Source organism: Chiloscyllium plagiosum, chromosome 16 (genome assembly GCF_004010195.1).
Source record: "Chiloscyllium plagiosum isolate BGI_BamShark_2017 chromosome 16, ASM401019v2, whole genome shotgun sequence".
In the NCBI taxonomy this organism is placed as follows: domain Eukaryota; kingdom Metazoa; phylum Chordata; class Chondrichthyes; order Orectolobiformes; family Hemiscylliidae; genus Chiloscyllium; species Chiloscyllium plagiosum.
In genome coordinates, this window is record NC_057725.1 from 1,796,849 (window position 1) to 1,814,180 (window position 17,332).

The 17,332-nt window shown below is 41.1% G+C and overlaps 1 protein-coding gene across 10 annotated transcripts in view; it reads right to left on the bottom strand.

Moving 5' to 3' along the window:
• The window catches only part of ano1a (anoctamin 1, calcium activated chloride channel a), a 238,286-nt gene that overhangs the window by 119,759 nt on the left and 101,195 nt on the right, over positions 1–17,332 (bottom strand). For all 10 annotated transcript variants that reach the window (XM_043705340.1, XM_043705348.1, XM_043705346.1 and 7 more), the window contains one exon: positions 540–604. In XM_043705340.1, coding sequence (XP_043561275.1) covers positions 540–604 — 65 coding nt within the window. The remainder of the gene's footprint in view (positions 1–539; positions 605–17,332) is intronic.

Sequence of the window (17,332 nt, forward strand, 5' to 3'; positions counted from 1 at the left end):
GGGGGGGGGGAGGAGAGAGAAGAGGGGGGGGGGTAAATTGCTTGAATAATATTCTTACACCTGATCCTCAGTCAGTCAGACAATCCTTGCCTCCATTTAGGAACAGTAATTATAAAACTTTCTAATATAGTATTTTTATAAGTTCATCTCCCTCCACTTGCACGTTCCTTTCAAGTCACCTTATTGAAACTAAACACTTTTGCAAAACAATAAAAAGCAGAAAGTGAAAAATATACTTTCAAAAATGGACTGATCTCATTTTTAAAACAGTTTACTAATAAGTGACAATGCAATAATAGTCTTATTAAACAAAAGTCAAACCGAAATCTAACCACTCATTGTGACTCGGATACTTGTGAAAGACATCTTCGTTGTAGATAAATAAATCATCTCGATTGGAACACTCACTTTTGCATGGCATCATTATTAATGCATTATTTATACTCATACATAGGATTCTGCCAGCAGAACAAAGACAGTATCATCAGTAAAAGGAAAATCATTTTTGCTAGTCAATGAATTAACCACATGTTCCTTACCTAACGAGATCAAGTGGCTGGAATTTGTAAAATATTCCATAACTAGCCCATTCTTTATAGAGGAGCTGAAGGAGAAGGTATAGAATTAGATTAATTGCACATATCCTGAAAACTTGCAGTCTACACAATCACAGAAGCTGACGCATATTTCAATGATTACAGGCTCAATGTGTAGAGGTGACATTAGAGAATCATACAGCTCTACAGCATAGAAAAAGACTCTTCAGCCCATCAAGCCTGCCTTGGTCAAAAACAAACTAACTAACTATTCTCGTCCCACTTTCCAGAACTTGGCACAACCCACATCTGTTTGAGCATAAATCAGGAATCACAGCTGCAACAATTGGTACATTGCTCAGAGATTCTGTACTGACCACAATAGCGTTAGGATACATGAAAACATAAGGCCCTAGAAACTTGAAGCTAATACTTGATTATCTCTACAACAAACCCAATTATAAATACACATTAGCTCAAATGATTAAAATGATTACAAAATCACGTTTATCTGCAGCATTAATATGGAGAACATCCCAAGCCACTGCACAAAAAACAAAACACAGGGAGGAATTAGGAGCAACTGAAAAATGCCATTTAAACCCATCACATCAAACAAAAAGGTCAAGGGGATTGGGCAAGAGGTTGCTAGAGCACAGGACCACGATTGTTGGGTGAAATGCAATTGGAAGATTACTGCTGGCTTGCCATTGCCATGTGATCTCTGCATCACCAGGAAGTCCAAAGGGAAGAGTGATACTAAAACAGTAACACTTGGAAATGAATGGACTCACTGTACAGGAACTCCATTTGGAGGCACGTAAGAAAGTCAGATCAGTATGTGCCATTCGCATGTTTTACTCATTTCCTCCTTTCTGGGAGAACCTGCGTGCGCAGACTGAGACACATCATTTCTTACATGGCATCAGGAACAGTGTTGAAAATATGTTGCTGGAAAAGCTCAGGTTAGGCAGCATGCAAGGAACAGGAGAATCGATGTTTCGGGCATAAGCCCTTCTTCAGGAATGAGGAAAGTGTGTCCAGCAGGCCAAGATAAAAGGTAGGGAGGAGGGACTTTGGGGAAGGGCTCCTCATCAGGAACAGTGTGCCTGCTAATTCTTTTTCAAGTGTGCGTTAACCTTTAAGGTATGGGTACATCAGCAACATCTCAAATCAGACAATGCTGCAAACAGTTACAGCCACTGATCGTGCCAACATGGAGTAGCTGTGGACACATGCAGCTTTGAGAGAACACTGGTCAGGAAGAGCATATCTGAAAATTTGAGCATTCTCAGAGCTATGAGGGCGCCAGCTGCTGAAATAAACACCAAGGGAGGGTTTAAAATCAAAACTTTGAATATTGGAAGAGTCAAAATGATTATGCATTTGCACTCCCTGCTGCTGTGGCAATGAAAGGATACGTGACCTGGAACTGATCTCTTTCCAACCTCCCACCCCCACTCAGTGGCAAAACTATGAAATAGCTGCAGTTAGTTACACTTAAAACAAAACAGCAAAGTTTAGGAGTACTGTTAACGCAGTGCTACACTACAATAGCTGGAGAAAGAATACTACAAGCTATAGTGCAGCCTCTACCTCACGAAGCAGAAAACATAGAACATAGAACATAGAAGAATACAGCGCAGTACAGGCCCTTTGGCCCTTGATGTTGCGCCGATCCAAGCCCACCTAACCTACACTAGCCCACTATCCTCCATATGCCTATCCAATGCCCGCTTAAATGCCCATAATGAGGGAGAGTCCACCACTGCTACTGGCAGGGCATTCCATGAACTCACGACTCGCTGAGTAAAGAATCTACCCCTAACATCTGTCCTATACCTACCCCCCCTTAATTTAAAGCTATGCCCCCTTGTAATAGCTGACTCCATACGTGGAAAAAGGAGCCAGACTACAGAGATTTTGAAGGCTTTGGAGAAATATTCTGAGCCCTATATTGATGTTGCTTACTTGCTCAGAAGATTTCCAGGGAGAGGGTGACTATTGATCAGTTTGTGACTGCACTGATGCATCACACTGAATCCAGAGAGTTTGCACAATTGCAATAATGCCCAAGAGATAGGCTTGACAAATTCCAAGGTGAAAGTGAGGACTGCAGAGGCTGGAGACCAGAGTCAAGATTAGAGTGATGCTGGAAAAGCACAGCAGGTCAGACAGCATCCGTGGAGCAGGAAAATTGACATTTCAGGCAGGAGACCTTCATCAGAAAGGGCTCCTGCCCAAAACATTGATTTTCCTGCTCCTCGGATGCTGCCTGGCCTGCTGTGCTTTCTCAGCACCACTCTAATCTTGACAAATTCCAAGATGAACCTTTTGAAAGATATCAGCTGGAAGAGGAGAAAATTATTTAAGAAAACTATCAGCATAGCCATAAGCTCCAAGGTAGTCGCTCAATCTGTAGCTGGAGCATATTAAAGTGGGAGAACTAATGAGGCTTTGTATTATGCAAGGATACGGTACAGAATGAATTAGAATAGAGAAATATTTAAGGAAACATGGTATGGATGGAAATGGTAATGTCATTGGACTAGTAGTGCAGAATCCAATTAGTGCTCTGGGGACATGGGCTCAAATCCTACACCAGATGGCAAAATTTCACAGGGGCAGCATGGTAGCTCAATGGTTAGCACTGCTGCCTCACAGCACCAGGGACCCAGGTTCGATTCCACTCTGGGGTGACACAGGAGTTTGCATTTTCTCCTTGTGTCTGCATGGGTTTCCTCAGGATACTCCAGATTCTTCCCACAGTCCAAAGATGTGCAGGTTAGGTGGACTGACCATGAGAAAATACAGGGTTACAGGGATATGGTAGAAGGGTGACCTGGGAGGGATGCTCTTTGGAGGGTCAGTGTGGACTCTATGGGCTGAATAGCCTGCTTCCATACTGTAGGGATTCTACCAAGTGTCAGCAGAAAGACCAAGAGTCAGAGGGTGGAATTTAAATATTGTGAAGATCACACCCAGTGTGGGAGAAGCAATGCTCTGTTAGAAGTTGTGGCCCTTTAAACAGGGTGGCTTAGCTCAGAGTAACAAAGCAAGCAGATGAAAATGGCTGCTGGATAGATGTCAGACAATGAAGCTGGTAAATCATTCTGCACTGTACAACAGGGGCCATTTCAAAGTCTAAAAGCTGAGGAATGGATAGTGACTAGGAGGGTGATGACAGCAGGAGCAGAACACTGAGCACATGTGAAAGGGTCACACAGACACTGACGCTTTGTTCAACATCACAAGGTTCACAGACACAAGAGAAATTATTCCAGATAGAGCCCTCAAAAAAGGTAAGTTTCAGGTGATATTATGGAATGGCCCTCATCCCCAGAGAAAGAAGCAGCTAAGAGCCCACTGTAATAGGAAAAATAATGATCGGGAATTCCAGATAAAGGAGAATCCGCTCATCTCCATTAAAGACAGACTGAAGTTGAACAGTAACTTGCTCCAGAAGAGGGATGTAGCATTCCACAATCACTAATTGAAAAGTTTCCTGTTGAACAGATTCTTAAAATTCTAAACATTTTCACGCATCTTGGATCTCTTCCTGGTAGCTACCATTTCAAAGTGACGTGTGCGCTAACTCAAATCGGCTGAGCAGCGCCTAAAACACATATGGAGAACTGGAAAAGGGAATTATTAATAAAGTGACAACTCCCACAGACTGAATTAGCAGCTCGTTGACAGGGAAGGATCGGAAAAAGAACGAACATGGATTCCAAAGGATTTCAATAAATCTTTAACGAGCTCTCGTTACACGTGCTGACACTGTTGAAGAAACTTTACTACAACTTGCCAAGCCAACGTTATTCACCACCTTCAACATGACGGATGGTCACTGGTAGGTGAAGCTGGATGATAGCAGCTGTTTTCTAACCACATTCTCAACGTTAGTTACAACACACTTGTTAGACCTCAACTGGAGCATTGTGAACAGTTACAGGGAAGTATAGGAAAAATGTGAACACATTGCAGTTTGTGCAGAAGCAATTTCCAGAAATGGCTCCAGGAACAACCAACCTCATAACTGAAGTTTGAAGTTGGGACTGTTCTCCTTGGGGAGAAGATGGAGGAGATTAGATAGGGGCTTTCAAAATCACAAACGGACTAGATATCGTAGACAGGGACAAACTATTCCCACTCAAAAGAACAAACAAGAGTGCACAGATTTAAAGTGCTGTAAAAGCAGTAAGTGTGAAGTGACAGAACGGTTTTTCACACAGCGAGTATAACACGTGTGGAAGACACTACCTGGAAAATGCAGAGGCAACCAGAGGAATTCGAGAGAACATTGGATGCAAAAAGGGGATAGAGAGAAAACAGGAGAGTGGCACAAGGTAGTGACATGCATTTGATCAGCAGGTGCAGGCACAATGGGCCAAATAGCCTCTTCCTGGAGCTGTAACAAACCTGATTCTGAGAATAAGGCAGCCAGCATGAGAGAGTCAATGATCATTCCAAACTGGAAGCCATTGTGGATGATCTATTTGTCTATGAATGTGGAGTTACGATGGAAGGAGCATGACAGACCTCAATCAAAATCCAGTATGACTGCTGGGGACAGCTCACTGCTGGGGACAGCTCACTGCAGGGGACAGCTCACTGCAGGGGACAGCTCACTGCAGGGGACAGCTCACTCTCACTGCAGGGGACAGCTCACTGCAGGGGACAGCTCACTGCAGGAGCATGAAGCTGAAGAAAATGAAGCAATTGAAGGTCTGCATGGTCAAGTACACAGGTCACATACTGACAGTAAAAGGACTTCATTGGTTACTGACCCACAACAGGGATGCAGTGACCAAGACAAGATCAAGGCCTGCAGATCTAAAGGTGATGTAAAGTACATGCAAAGACTGACAAGGTGAAACAGACTAAAGTTAACAGTTGTATTGATGAATGATAGTTTTTATTGTTGAGCATGTACGTGGGGTAATTTATAATTATAAATAATAGCACTTGCTTCGACATTTAAAAGGATGTTTGCAGGAATTCAATGGCATTGGTGTACTGGCTGGTGATGTCTAACTCAGCTGAAAGGAACTTTGTATTTAACTCTGGCAGATACTAGACACACCAAGGTGACAGCAGAGGTGAAGCAATGACCTGGGACTTGCTTACATGGGGTTGGAGTCTTTAAATGCCAAATCAGTCTGTTCCTTGAAGACCATTTTTCAGGTTGTCACTTTGGGCAAATGGATGATAAAGGTTAGAGGTCACTATTTAAACTGTTCCTTGAGAGGAAAGTACCAAATTTCCAGCTGGCAGGGAACCCTCTGAGCAGGTAGATCACTCATGATCCCAATGTATAGTGGGGTAGGGGGTTGAACAATCTATTCCTTTGGTCTTATGATCTTAAAGGGAAAAGCAAACAAAAAAAGCTCATAAAAACCCTTTGCGCTGAACTATAAATTTAGGTAGTAATTAATTTCTCTCAATATGCATAAATACAGAATTAGTTTGCTAAAATCCATTGTTAAGAAGTTACCATAGTATTAATAGTGGACTAATTTATCTCAGGCCTGAAAACTTTAATTGCTCAGGAGGTAGTTTGTGCAAAAACAGAAACTCTTGGATAGATGATGTGACATGAGCACAAGCAGTGACATTAGCACACCAGATTGTCAAAAGTTGGATACAAAAGGTTATTGCATGAAACACTATAATCTCTTTTTCCCACAATTACCATGCTAAGGTGACCCTTACAACACACATACACAGATTCATCATGACAAAAGCCTTGAGCAGGAGTTCCGCAAAGCTTTTGAGGACGTCAACCAGTCGGGCGTCATTAGTCTCTTGCACTTGAAGATCAGAAGATTTACATGACCCTTAGCCTTCATTTATTTTGTGGGAAGATTTTTTGAACTGAGAACAGGATGAACTTCTGACTGTTCTATACAAAGACTCATCTCAGAAAAAATCAGAATGAACCCTTCCCTGAGAACATTTACATATCTATGACCTTTGGAGAGTATCTGTAGTCACTACAATTGTTGCTTAGGGCCATTCATTAAATAATAAAACTTCAACTCAAGTGATCAAAATGCTTTACTATGCCTTAAACAAGGGTTCCAACAAATCCCATAGGAACCTTCAGTGTAATAACCAATGAACACATTAAAAATATAAATCTAAATGGGACATGCAGATTGCCACAAAAGCTTGGATATCGTTTATAGAAATCACCACCAACTTCCTGCAGGCTATTTCAGTCACTTGAGAAAGCCAGCTGGAATGATGAAGAAAATAAGAAAACAACAGATTTTCTGCAGTTAACTAACCAGGAAGAATGGGAATGTTGGGGTAGGGAAGAGTGAGGATGACGGGGTGACAACATAAAAATACTAAAAAAAACCTTCAACCGGAGGAGTGTGTAACAACAAAATGTGTCACTCAGCATTTGATTAGAATGTTGTTAAATTATTGCCTTCACCAGCTCTTCACTGCCAGTGCTGCTCTTTTGGACATTGTAGCTCCAAGTAAATAAATATTCCATCATCGAAGATTCAGAGAGAGACTGGATTACAAAAAAAAGTGATATTTATAAAAGTTGTTCAAAACTTTTATTCCTGGAAAATAATTAGAATTGTTTCTATTTAAACAAAAACAAAAAAATACTTTATTTGATGGTGCAGAGTTCAAACATCTTGGAACTTTTCCCTCAGTCAGAAGGTTGTAGATTTAAGTCCAGGCCAGGATTTGAGCTCCAAAATAAGACTGCTGACCACTGCCGTGAGAATATGGGGTGTGCTGTTGGACATACTGTTTAATGAGCCATTGTCATCATTTCAAATGGATATTGAAAAATCCCAGTAACTGAAGAGAAGAGCATGGAAACTTATGGTGTCTTTTTCTTTAAATGCATTCTTGGGATGTTAAAAGGCAGATGTTTAACAGCTAAGCCTTGGAGATGATGATGAGCAGTTCTTGTGGTAAAATGCAGTTAAAGGGAGCAAGACCCAGCGATAGTGGAAAAGGCAGGTTTTCCAAACCAAAAAAACTGCAGATGCAGGAAATCTGAAGCAAAAGCAAATTAATGGAGAAACTCTGGCAGCATCTGTGGACATAAAGTAGAGTTAACATTTCAGGTCCAGTGACCTTTCTTCAGAACTAAATTTCCAAGGAAGGATGGGATGTGACCAAGATGTTGCTGTTCCTTTTGCCTATTGCTAAATAGGTCTTGGCAACAGAGTCTGTGGGAATTTAGGTGATTAAGTGAGCTTTATAGATCTTCAACCAATATCTCAAAAGAAAAGCAGCTTACTCAGTCTGGAGTACAGGCACAGGCTCAGCAAGCACTCACTAACTATTGAGCTGCATCACATGACTATTGCTGCTAATACCGGTTTACTCCTTGGAAACAATAGGACCTAATTGGTTAAGAATGACAGAGGAAAGCCATGTGCTAAGTCTAACTAGAAATCTCCCTAGTATTCAACATACATGTTGCATTCGTGCAACCCACTATAACTAGTTGCTTCAAGATGGCAGACATATAGAAACTTTGATGACCAGATGCTGGGTTTCACTCATAGAAGTTGCTTTGTGCTCCCGTCCACATGACATATCAGTGGATGGTGCTTATAGCATTCCTCAGAAATACCCTTGTCAGACCCAGATAACATGTTCTACCATGGATTTGTGGGACTACTGTGACATCAGTCACCATTTTCATTTGTTTATAAAATAGACACTGCCTTACAAAAAAAAGGTTGAGAGATAAATACCTTTCATACATTTTTCAAAGATATAGCAGATCACTGCAAAGACACTATCTGCAATAAACAGCCTCTGGTCAAGTATGTGAAATATTCTTCAAAATGGATTGATGAACTTAAATGATCAGTATTGGGACTACATCCAGAGTTTATATTTTGTAAGCTCTCGTTTTGTTCCAAAGCTACAGGGGTCAAAATCCTTCAATGGCTGTCAGTCTGAACAGAGAGCGATGTTCATTACATGCTAACATGTTTATGACACTCATTTTCCATATTTTCCCTGATTTGTCATTTGCTGTGCTGCGTCAATTATTTCTGACAATGATTTACTTTCCATTCAACTCAGAGTCAAGTACAAACAGAAATGGTCTGATACTGTTACTTCTGAGCAGGTGGTTTGGGTTAAAATTACCTCTCACGCAGGATCGGGTTTCAGTGCACCCACTTGAAGTCATTCAGTTCTCCTGCAATATTCAATAACACCTACAGCATGACGCTAAGTCTGCTGCAATCTACTTCACCCACTTTGTATTAGAAAAGCAAGCTTGCTTACAGTCACACTAAAGCAAATCAAGAAATTGTAGTATACAAGACAGCTCAGAGTGCTAAGATTGGGCAGGGTCCGGTTTGGAGGAAGGGTCACTGGACCTGAAACGTTAACTGATTTCTCTGCACAGGTGCTGTCAGACTTGCTGAATTTTTTCAGCAACTTCTGTTTTTTGTTTCTGATTTACAGTATCAACAGTTCTTTTGGTGTTTAATTTGCTGATATTGTCTTCCTGATTTACAAGTACTGTGGTAAAAACAATGACTGCAGATGCTGGAAACCAGATTCTGGATTAGTGGTGCTGGAAGAGCACAGCAGTTCAGGCAGCATCCAATAAGCAGTAAAATCGACGTTTTGGGCAAAAGCCCTTCATCACTGTGGCAGGCTGGGACACTGATCAAAATGAACTGCAGTCAAAAGCAGTAAAGCAACGTGTGAAAAATCAAAATTCACTTGTGGGACGTGAGTGTTGGCGGCTGGGCCTATAGGTCTGAGTACCAACTGCTGCTGCCAATCATCCTTTTTGAGTTTAAGAGTTTGTTTATTTATGAGGGAATAGTGCGAGAGAGCACATCTTAACAAAAAGAGGAACACAAGATAATTTATCACAGGAGCGCAACAAGCCCAGTTAGTATTAGTTAGTTGTAATTATGCCGATAAAGGATCCAGGTATATCACTTATCTCGAGTGGGACTCTTGTGCAAGATTAACGTGGTGCTTCAACAGTTACAAGTATAGGAAGGAGGAACAAGAGTTCCTGCTCCACGATTCAATACAATCGTAGTGATCAGATTTTAATCTCTACTCTAGATTCCTGCATATCTCCAATAATTTTCATCCCCTCTAAACAAGAATCTATTGCTGCCTTAAAAATATTTAAAGGTCCTGCATCCTGTCTTTTGAGGAAGAGAATTCAAAAACTCAAAGGTTTTTCCCTCATCTGTCTTAAACAGGTTAATCCCTGATTTTTAAACTATAACACCTTGCTCTCCACTATCCCAAAATGAAACACAGTCTTTCAACATCCAGAATTAATAGATTGGGTGGGGCTAATGCAACATCAACATTAAACTCTTTCCAAACTATCACTTCATACCACTGTGTAATTTGGTATTTCTCTCTCATTCCAACTTGAGACAACTCCATCTGGTATTCATGCATAAGCCATTGAATTAAATGCAGTGTCTATAATAGATAAGTAAATCGCGGAGATGAGGGTAGTCTATACCAATAGCGTGAAATGGTTTTGTAGCAAAACCAACAGCTAGTTTTTCTCATCACACCTTGATAGTTCTGCCAACGTTCACAAAGACACTCTTTGGCATCTCATTCCTGAATTGCATTGCCACTATTACTTGGTCTGAACTTAAATCTCAGCAATACCTTCCAAGTCAAAAGATGATAAAGGGATCAAGCCAACTGGTTTGTTGCTATGCCATGAAAATAAAACTTGCGCTGCTGAGCCAGAACAGTTTGACCCTCAATATTATTTCCATATTCTCTGGGTCAAAAAATTTTAAAACCAAAAAACAAACCCTTTAGTGCCAGCAATTGATACAACAGCTATCTTGTACAAGTGAGGGCCATTAAAATTGGCCTTTCCAAGGTGTAACACCAAATTAGTGTTACAAGAATTGATACCAGTTGTCTGTTACCTTGTGGTTGGCTGGTGGACCAAAAGAAGCTCCAGGGAGGGGACACCAAAGAATTCAAACTTTACAGCTCCCTGGGGGTTAAGCAAGTTGTCACTTGAATCAGAGATGATGTAGTTGACATTGCAACATTCAAAATGAGTTATTTTAATAATTTTACACTTTGGTCGGATGCTGAAGGAGGTAGCCCAGTTGGCTAAAAATGCTAACTTAAAGCTAAGACTTATTTGGGATCGAGATATTTTTCAGTATTTGAGAGGCACTGTTATGAACAGAAAAAAAAGTGCAAGAGAAACTCAGCAGGTCTGGCAACATATGTGGAGAGAGAAACAGAATGAACATTTCAAGTCCAGTGAACTGCTGTCTTTAGTTCAGATGTCCAGCAGTTTTCTTTTATATTATTACCATACTGAGACCTGGTTTGGCTGACAATATGGAGCTTACAACTGCCAATGTTTGTATAGTGCCCATTGTGCTGTTGGAAGATTAATCCCAAGGTGGCTTAGAGATTTTCCACAGCAGGAATAAGATCTAAATGTACTTTATCAGAAGAGTTTATGGGGAGATCATGGGGACCAGATTTCCACAGGTCATTAATTATCTAAAAGCTAGAAAACCATGGGGCTTTTTCACAGGGATAATAGGGCTCCAATTCACAATCGTCTTTCATCCTAATTTCAGAATTTGTCGCCTGTCAGTAGTTCTTTGATCTCTCTCATTCCTCATGCTACCTTCCATTTCCAGGCGTTACGATAAGACAGTGTGATGTGCCTCCCCAGACATTTAAATGAAATGCTATTTTCTGGAATAACAGCACTTTTACAGTATGATGCAAAGTTAAGAAAGTGCTGTCAAGAAAAAAAAATAGAATGGCCAATATTTAAATAATTTATTGATAATGTAATTGGACTCTACATTTTCAAAAAAATCACTATCAACACCCAAACACAAACTCAAACTTGGTTTTAATGAATCTGGAGTAAAGGTAATTTTTGTTATAAAAACTAATCTTAACTTAAAAAAACTGAAAAGATTACATGAGGATGACAAAAGTCAGTCTCAAAGTACAGAACTCAAATGGTTTGTGATATTGTTGCTTCAAAAATATGACACCCCCACTCCCCACCCAGCAGCTTCTTCCTGAGGTAGAGGGGTTAAATATCAGCTCCCTTTATCCTGCAGCCATGGGCTATGCTTTTTTTAAAAAAACAAAAAAAGGATCAGTTCCTAAAGCTTAAGCTTCATACACATATCACTAACCTTAAACCACTGACTTCAGTAAATCAGTCTGGTACACTTAATCAGAGCCATTCAGCACAAAAACTGACCCTTTGGTCCAACTCACCTGCACTGACCAGACATCCCAATGTGACCTAGTCCCATTTGCCAACATTAGGCCCACACCCCTCTAAACCCTTCCTATTCACACACCCATCCAGATGCCTTATAAATGCTGTAGTTGTATTTTGACCACTTTCTTTGGCAGCTCATTCCATACACGCACCACCCTCTGCATGAAAAAGTTACCCCTCGGATCCTTTTTAAATCTTTCCCCCATGCCCTTCAGCTCTGGGTTCTCCTACTCTGGGGGAAAAAAATCTGTCTATTCACCCTATCCATGCTCATGATTTTATAAACCTCTATAATGTCACCCCTCAGCCTCAGAAGGGAAAAAGGGCCAGCCTATTCAGCCTCTCTTTATAATTCAAACCCTCCAGTTGTGTCAACATCTTTGTAAATCTTTTCTGCACCTTCTCAATTCACATCCAATCATTTACATGAATGACAAAAAGCAATGGACCCAACACTGATCCTGGTCTCTCTCACACACACACACACACAATGGATGAGAATTCAGTTCAAATCCAGTCCTGATCAGCTAGCCTAAAAGATGTCAATTCATGGCTCAGTTGGTGGAACTTCGGTTTAATAATATCCTGACCTGGGAGGTCAAAGAAAATCAAAGGTCTGAACTACAACATAGAATGTTACAATGCAGTACAGGTCCTTCAGCCCTCTATGTTATGCCAACCTGTGAAATTAATCTGATGCCCATCTAACCTACACCATTCCATTATTATCCACATGTATGCCAAATGCCCATTTAAATTCCCTTAATGTCAGCGAGTCTACTACTGTTTCAGGCAGGCCATTCCCGGCCCCTACTGAGAGAAAAAACTACCTCTGATATTTGTCCTAAATCAATCACCCCTCAATTTAAAGCTATGTCCCCTCATGTTAGCCTTCACCATCCAAGGAAAAAGGCTCTCACTATCCACCATATCTAACTCTGATTATCTTATACGTCTCAATTAAGTCACCTTTCAACCTTTTCTCCAACGAAAACAGCCTCAGTTCCCTCAGCCTTTCCTCATTAGTCCTTCTCTCCATACCAGGCAACATCCTAGTAAATTTCCTCAAACTTTTCCAAAGCTTCCACATTCTCCCTATAATGCGGTGACCAGAACTGCACACAATACTCCAGGTGCAGCCTTACCAGTGTCTTGTACAGCTGAAACATGACCTAGTGGCTCAGAAACTCAATTCCCGACCAATAAATGCCAACACATCATATGCCTTAACAACCCTATCAATCTGGGTGGCAACTTTCAGGGGTTTATGCACCTGGACATAGATCTCTCTCTGCCAAGAATTTTACCAAGTTAAAAAAAAAATCACAACACCAGGTTATAGTCCAACAGGTTTAATTGGAAGCACACTAGCTTTCGGAGTGACGCTCCTTCATCAGGTGATTTTTAACTTTGTACACCCCAGTCCAACACCGGCATCTCCAAATCAAGAATTTTACCCTTAGCCCAGTACTCTGCATTCTGGTACTTCTTCCGTAGTGAACTACCTCACACTTTTCCACATTAAACTCCATTTGCCACTTCCCAGCCCAGCTCTGCATCTTATCTATGTCCCTCTGTAACCCATAACATCCTTCTGCACTATCCACAACTCTGCCTATCTTAGTGTCATCCACAAATTTACTAACCTAAAACACAACATATAACCAAACCCTCCAATGAAATACAGGGGGAACCTCTGCCCCAGATGGTTAATCTTTTAGCTAATAATCACACAACACCAGATTATAGTCCAACAGGTTTAATTGGAAGCACTAGCTTTTGGAGCGACGCTCCTTCATCAGGTGGTTGTGGAGGACACAATTTATAGCAAAAGTTTACAGTGTGATGTAACTGAAATTATACATTGAAAAATACCTTGATTATTTGTTAAGCCTCTCATCTACTAGAGTGACCATGATAGTTTCACTTCTTTCATATGTAAATCACAAAATTCTTTAAAAGTTACATTCTCAGGTTAACTGTAATGATTGGTGTCAATTGGGGATGGAGAGTGTGGGGATGGTGATAGGAACAACACTCACTTTCATGATTGCCATTTCATACTGAGACGAGGGAGATTGAGAGGAACGTTATTGTGCTGTAAGCTGGAGGGATGTGGAAACTGGCTGAGACAGACCACAGTGCGGCTTTTAAGATGAAAGCACTTGAAGCAAACCAGGTTGAGGTAATGGTATGTCGAAGGCTATTTAGCAATTGTTGTGGATTTAAGTTTGAAGGATTGTGGGTACCTGGATTTCCTGTTTAAAACAAAAAAGATCAATGAATCAAATCAATCAGAATATTTTTTGGCAGTCATCTATCTGGTGATATCTGGGTTCCATGCATTTGGGTTTGAGATGGTGTCAGGTTATCTCCTGCTTGGATATTGGTTGTAGCAGTGGGGTGGGGGAGTTGGGGGAGAAAAATGCCGAAAGATCAATCCCAGCTCACGGTTGTTATGGGTCCAATGTGACGCTTGAAGTCCTGTTCTAGCTGCTCTCACAAGAGAAGCCTCTGAAAGAATTTTGCAAGATTTCCCAATTAGTTCCAGTACAAAAAGAAAGACACCCAGCAACAACTGCATTTTGGACAACACTTTTGGTCCACCAAACCAGCAACCCATGTCCAAATGCAGCAAAATCTGTACAATACCCAGGCTTGGGCTGACAAATGGCAAGTAACGTTCACGCTGCCCAAGTGTTCAGCAATAACCACTTCCAAAGAGATAATTTATCTATTGCTTTTTGACATTCAATGATGTTAGCATCACTGAACCTCCCTCTATCAATACCCTCGAGCTTATCACTGACCAGAGACAGAGTTGGATGAGCAGTGTAAATACACCAGGGCTATAAGAACAGTTTAGAGGCTAGGAATACTACGGTGAGTAACTCACATTCTGACTCCCCAAGCCTGTTCACTAGACAAGGCACCATTCAGGCATGAGATAGAATATTCCCCACTTGCCTGGATGGGTGCAGGCCTAACAACACTCAAAGTTTGACAACATCCAGGACAAACCTGCCAGCAGGATTGGCATCACATCCATAAAATTCATTTCCTCAACAAATGCTCAGTAGCAGTGCGTACCACCTACAGGAAATTGACTCAGGGTCCTTAGATACATCTTTCAAACCCACACCCAGTACCATCTAGAAGGACAAGAGTTGTAGTTACATGGGTACACTACCACCTTTATGTTCACCTCCAAGGTGCACACAATCTCTACTTGGAAATATCTCACAGTTCCTTCATTATTGTTCAGTCAAAATCCTGGAATTCCACCCCCTATCCCAATGGGGTACGCAATTGGCTTGACAGTAAGAGACAGAATGGTGGTAGAAGGTTGTTATTCAGATGGAGACCCGAGACTAGTGGTGCGCCACAAGGATAACTGCAAGATTCACTGTTAATTATTTATATACACGTTTTGATGAGAATATAGGACGCATGGTTACTAAGTTTCCAGATGAAACCAAAAATGATGGAATATCAGACAGTGAAGGAAGTTATCAGAGTGTACAACAGTATCTTGATCAACTGGGTCAGTGGGCAAAAGGTGTAGCAGATGGAGTTTAATGCAGATAAATACAAGGTGTTGCATTTTGGTAACACAAACCAGAGCAGGACTTATACAGTCAATCCGTAGGGTTCTGGGAAGTGCTGTCAAACAGAGACCAAGGGATGTAGATGCATAGTAGTTTCTTGAAAGTGGAGTCGCACATAGGTGTTCCGTACGCTTACCTCCATTGGTCAGAACATTGAGTATAGGAACCGAGATGTCATATTATGGCTCTACAGGATATTGGTGAGGCCACTTTTGGAATACTGTGTACAATATTGGTCACTCTGCTACAGGAAGGATATTATTAAACTGGAAAGGATGAGAGAAAGATTTACAAGGATGTTGCTGGGATTGGAGAGTTTGAGTTATAAGGGAGAGGCTGGATAGGCCTTTTTTCTTGTGGAGAGGCGGCGGCTGAGGGCTGATCTTGTAGAGATTTATAAGATCATGAGGGGCACAGATAGGGTAAAGAGACAAGGACTTTTCCCTGGGAAGTCAAAAACTAGAAGACATAGGTTTGGGGTGAGGGGAAAGACATAGGAGACACCTAAGGGGCAACGTTTTCACACAGAGAGTGGTGCGTGAATGGAGTGAGCTGCCAGAGGAAGGGGGAGGCTGGTACAATTACAACATTGATAAGACACTTGGACAGATACATGGATAGGAAAGGTTTAGAGGGATGTGGGCCAGATGCAGGCAAATGGAACTAGGTCAGTTTAGGAAACCTGGTCAGCATGGACAAGTTAGACCGAAGGCCTGTTTCAGTGCTATGTGACTATGACTAAATACAGCAACTAATTTCTCTCAAACAGCAAAATGAAAGTGTTAAAACAATCTTTTAGTTGAAGAATTTGTTGGTGATGGGATAAATACTGGCCAGGAAACTGAAGACAATACACACAATAAAAAAAGCCCCTGGCTTATTTCAACAGTGCAGCCATCCCTCAGTACTGCACTGGAACTCAGCATCTAGAACCCTGAGCTGAGAAATGATGCCAACTAAGATGCCTCAAGTTGTTCAGTCAACCCAACTGTTTCATCAGTCACCTGACCTTACAGGAACAAGGTCTCAAACACACGTGCTCAATCTAACACATATCCACGCTTCCTAAAGGAACATGCAGAAATCAGACTCTTTCTCAGAAAGATGTTCCAACACAATAACTGCAATCAGTACATGTTAAACTGGCATGAGCCCGTACATTCTTCTGGATTGCTATTCATGGAAACAGACGGAATTTTGTTTCTAAACAAAGATATTACTTTAAAAAATGGAAGTGACAAAAATAAACTGAATGTCAATGTCATTTCGAATGGTATATATACACTTGCTCTTTATCCAGAGTTTATACAGCCTAGTCCCAGTTCCGAGACTGTGTTTATATAACAGTGAAATTCACAGGAACATCAAGCTCAGCTCACCCAATCAAATCAACTTTTAGTAGATACTTTTCTTAAGCTCCAACTGGCACTGTTCGCTTTTCTCACCATCGCTACTAAAAACTAAAGTTACATGCTGCCCAAATCCATTTGAACCATTTTTAAAAGCACACAAATTGCAGAACAATTGGCTATGGTTATTCTCTTTTTAGCTACTCCGAACAGCCCAATGAAGGACATATAAAATCTGACAAAAACAAGCCATTTGACCCAACTGTTATTTTTTATGTCCCATCTATTTTCTTCCGGTCAATATTTTACACTAATTATATAACTTCCTATTCTTGACACCATGAGAATAGAGCTGGAAATGTGTTGCTGGAAAAGCGCAGCAGGTCAGGCAGCATCCAGGGAACAGGAGAATCGACGTTTCAGGCATAAGCCCTTTTTCAGGAATGAGGAAAGTTTATCTAGCAGGCTAAGATAAAAGGTAGGGAGGAGGGACTTGGGGGAGGGGCGTTGGAAATGTGATAGGTGGAAAGAGGTCAAGGTGAGGGTGATAGGTCAGAC